The sequence below is a fragment of the Chaetura pelagica genome, unplaced genomic scaffold, assembly GCF_000747805.2.
Source record: "Chaetura pelagica isolate M959 unplaced genomic scaffold, ChaPel_1.0 scaffold360, whole genome shotgun sequence".
NCBI classification, from domain to species: Eukaryota; Metazoa; Chordata; class Aves; order Apodiformes; family Apodidae; genus Chaetura; species Chaetura pelagica.
The window spans coordinates 1,370,464-1,373,322 of record NW_009951950.1 but is presented as its reverse complement, the minus strand read 5'-3'; the positions used below and the strand labels follow the sequence as shown (position 1 = coordinate 1,373,322).

At 36.1% G+C, this 2,859-nt stretch overlaps 1 protein-coding gene across 1 annotated transcript in view; it reads left to right on the top strand.

Annotated features, from left to right (window-relative positions):
- The first annotated feature begins 311 nt into the window (after positions 1 to 311).
- EFHC2 (EF-hand domain (C-terminal) containing 2) overlaps positions 312 to 2,859 on the top strand; it is a 54,607-nt gene continuing 52,059 nt past the window's right edge. The window contains exon 1 of the mRNA XM_009997855.1: positions 312 to 488. Within this exon, the coding sequence (XP_009996157.1) occupies positions 357 to 488 (132 nt within the window). The 5' untranslated portion in view covers positions 312 to 356. The remainder of the gene's footprint in view (positions 489 to 2,859) is intronic.

Here is a 2,859-nt window from a genome sequence, read left to right as displayed (position 1 = left end):
TTGCTTCTTTCTGCCACACACATCAATCCTTGTTGCAGGGAAAGAGGCAGGGGGAAAGGGCCAGCATGATGCCATCTCTCAGCGTGGGTAGGTTACTGGGATATTTTTCCATTTTTGTCTCTAAGGCTGGCAAATTGACCACTGAAATATGTAACTTGACTTGCAGCATTCCAGTTGTTACAGTTTTCCAGACTCTCTATTAAAGTAATTATAGAATCAGTTTTAGTTAAATCTTTAGGATTTAAAAACAAGCACACAGATTTTAATTTTTTCTCTTTTTTTTTTTTTCCCCAAACTTTTGAGGGAAAGAAAAGTTCCAGAAGTCACAGCATTGGGGTTTCTGCAATAATGTTGCTATGCTGGTTGCAGAAGATAAACCCGGGGTTGGAGGTGAACCGTTACCTGGTCAGAAACTGAAACCTAAATACAGTGTGTTTCCTGAAGGGATGGGAAATGATGCTCCTGCTTGGGTAGCATTTGACAAACAGGTATGTAGAAATCTGTATCTGTATGTTTTTTATGAATAGCTACATTATTACAAAGATGACATAAAGGTGACATTCAGTTAGTCAAATACTTCTAGATTAGATTATCTCGTGCATGCTAAAGCCCCTCCAGATAGACAAAAAGAGTTGTAACTTCTATTTTTCCATCATATTGGTACATTAAACAATTAATGTAAACATATATCATGCCATACAGCAGCATATAAAAGCATGTATGTATTGGGATACATCTCATACTGGATATAATAAAAATAATGAAGTGGTTTATATATTACTTTTTTGTGAAAACGGTGACATTAAAGGCAGTATTTGGCAGCCTGGTAAGCATGAGTAAGGCAGGCCCTAGTCCAGAAGAAACTGTGCATGGGCACTCAGGAATCATTAACGACAGTGGAGTGTTACAGGCTCAGAATTCACTTATGTTATCGTGTTTGTTTGCTCAAAGTCCTGTTAACTTTTGTTGGATCTATTAATGTGTTATATAGGTAGATTGTGTCTGTTTTAGACACAGGAATCTAAGATTAATTATTTTTTTTTTTGTAAGAATGTAGTGACACCTTTATAGTTAGAGAGTAATAAAGTAACTATAATCTGGGATGATATTAATTTTGTAGCACACTTTCATTATTTGCCATGTTTAAATTTACATTAAATTATACTTAGTGATGTTTTATTTCTTAAGCAAAAAGCCTACAATCAAAGAAGAAAAATTATCCAGAAAAAGAAATCATTCAGTAGATCACAGAAATGTTACATGACTAGATGATTATGGTATTTAAATATTGGGAAGAATGGCTAATCTCTTAATTTTTGCTTTAAAAGAAAAGCTGTGCAGGTAATTGTAGTACAATTATGCATTCAGTTCTTTGTCAGACCAGAACTGCTCCAAGAAAATGTAAAGCTTGAACAGATACATGTGACTTCAGTTAGCATTACCTCAGAAGTCCTTAGTATTGCTCACATAGTTTTCAGCAATGTGCTCCAGGATGAATTTTTCTGATGTGCTAGAGTATTAAGGCTTCAACCACTCATGCATTTGCTTTGTCTGCACCCGTATTTCATCAAGGTTTGTGTTGGCTTCTCAGGGCCATACATAAGTTAGCAGGACTTAGACCCAAGTTTAGGAAATAAAGGTATTAGGTAGGACCCAGAGGGGACCTGCCACTGAACATGGCTGATGAAATGAACCAGCTAGCCTTTCAACATTCCTTCTCTAATCAGTATATTCCTCCACAGGGCAATACAGGGCAGGACCCTGCGTGTTCAGAATTGGACTCAGGAGGCCTCACACATTTGTATTAATTGCAGTCAGTTAAAGGGTACTACCCAACTAATTTAGCTTTCCCAGTTAAGAGCCTAGAATGCAGCTATGTCCTCCGGTGCTGCACTTTGTGACTCAGCAAAATTAACTTAATGAAAACTGATTTGAGTAGGTGTTTATCTTTTCAATGTAGTCTGCTTTCTTACCTTTTTTCTTTGGTTTCTAAATTTCAGCAGTTCCATAGTAGTTGGAGGAAGGATGGGTGTAAAACTAAGAAGGTTAAAAAATAGTTTTTGCAATTCGATATGCCTAATAGGAAGCAGTTCTAAGTTTAATTTCTTCTACAATTAAGTACACACACAAAGTCTCCTGGACTTGGAACACATTTTTTAATTTGACTACCATAGATGCCAGGGAAACTTTGTGTCAATTTTACAAAATGCCACAGAGATTATTCTGTATTTGTTACTTTTAGTTTTCACATGTAACATTTAATTTTTTTTTAAAGAGTGGGGTGGGAACATTGCACAGGGCATGTATTAGATGAAACATGAGTTAGAAAGTGTTATATTTCAAGTACTTTTGAATTTAACTTTGCTTTAAAATGAAAAGTAAGTAACCTTCTTTACTGTTCCTTCCCATTCTCACCTTTTCTGAATCATCTGTTTTGATCGGCAAAATTGCAGTTGGCTGCTGCGTATTATTTCATACACTAACATGTTGATAAGGGTATAAAGATAATAAAGTTTAAGTGCAAAAGAACTTGGACAAACTCCTTGAATGGAGTAAACCAGGACGTGTGTGTTCAGTGAAAGAAATAATTACAGTGTATTTAGGACCTGATTGTGCAAATGAGCAATTTTGCCTGACTGGTGTCTCACAAGACAACCATTCTTAGAAAAGATAATTGACAAAATTAAGAACAACTAGTAAGCAAATAGGGCATGTGAACAATGTGTTTGTCAAACAACTATATTCTACTGGGACTAGGATAATAGGGAGAAGAGAGTACAGCATCTATGAAAGTTTCCAATGATTGCATGGCTTCTCAGCAGCTGGGCAGGGAATGAAATTCAGCTCCTTGTCTGCTGA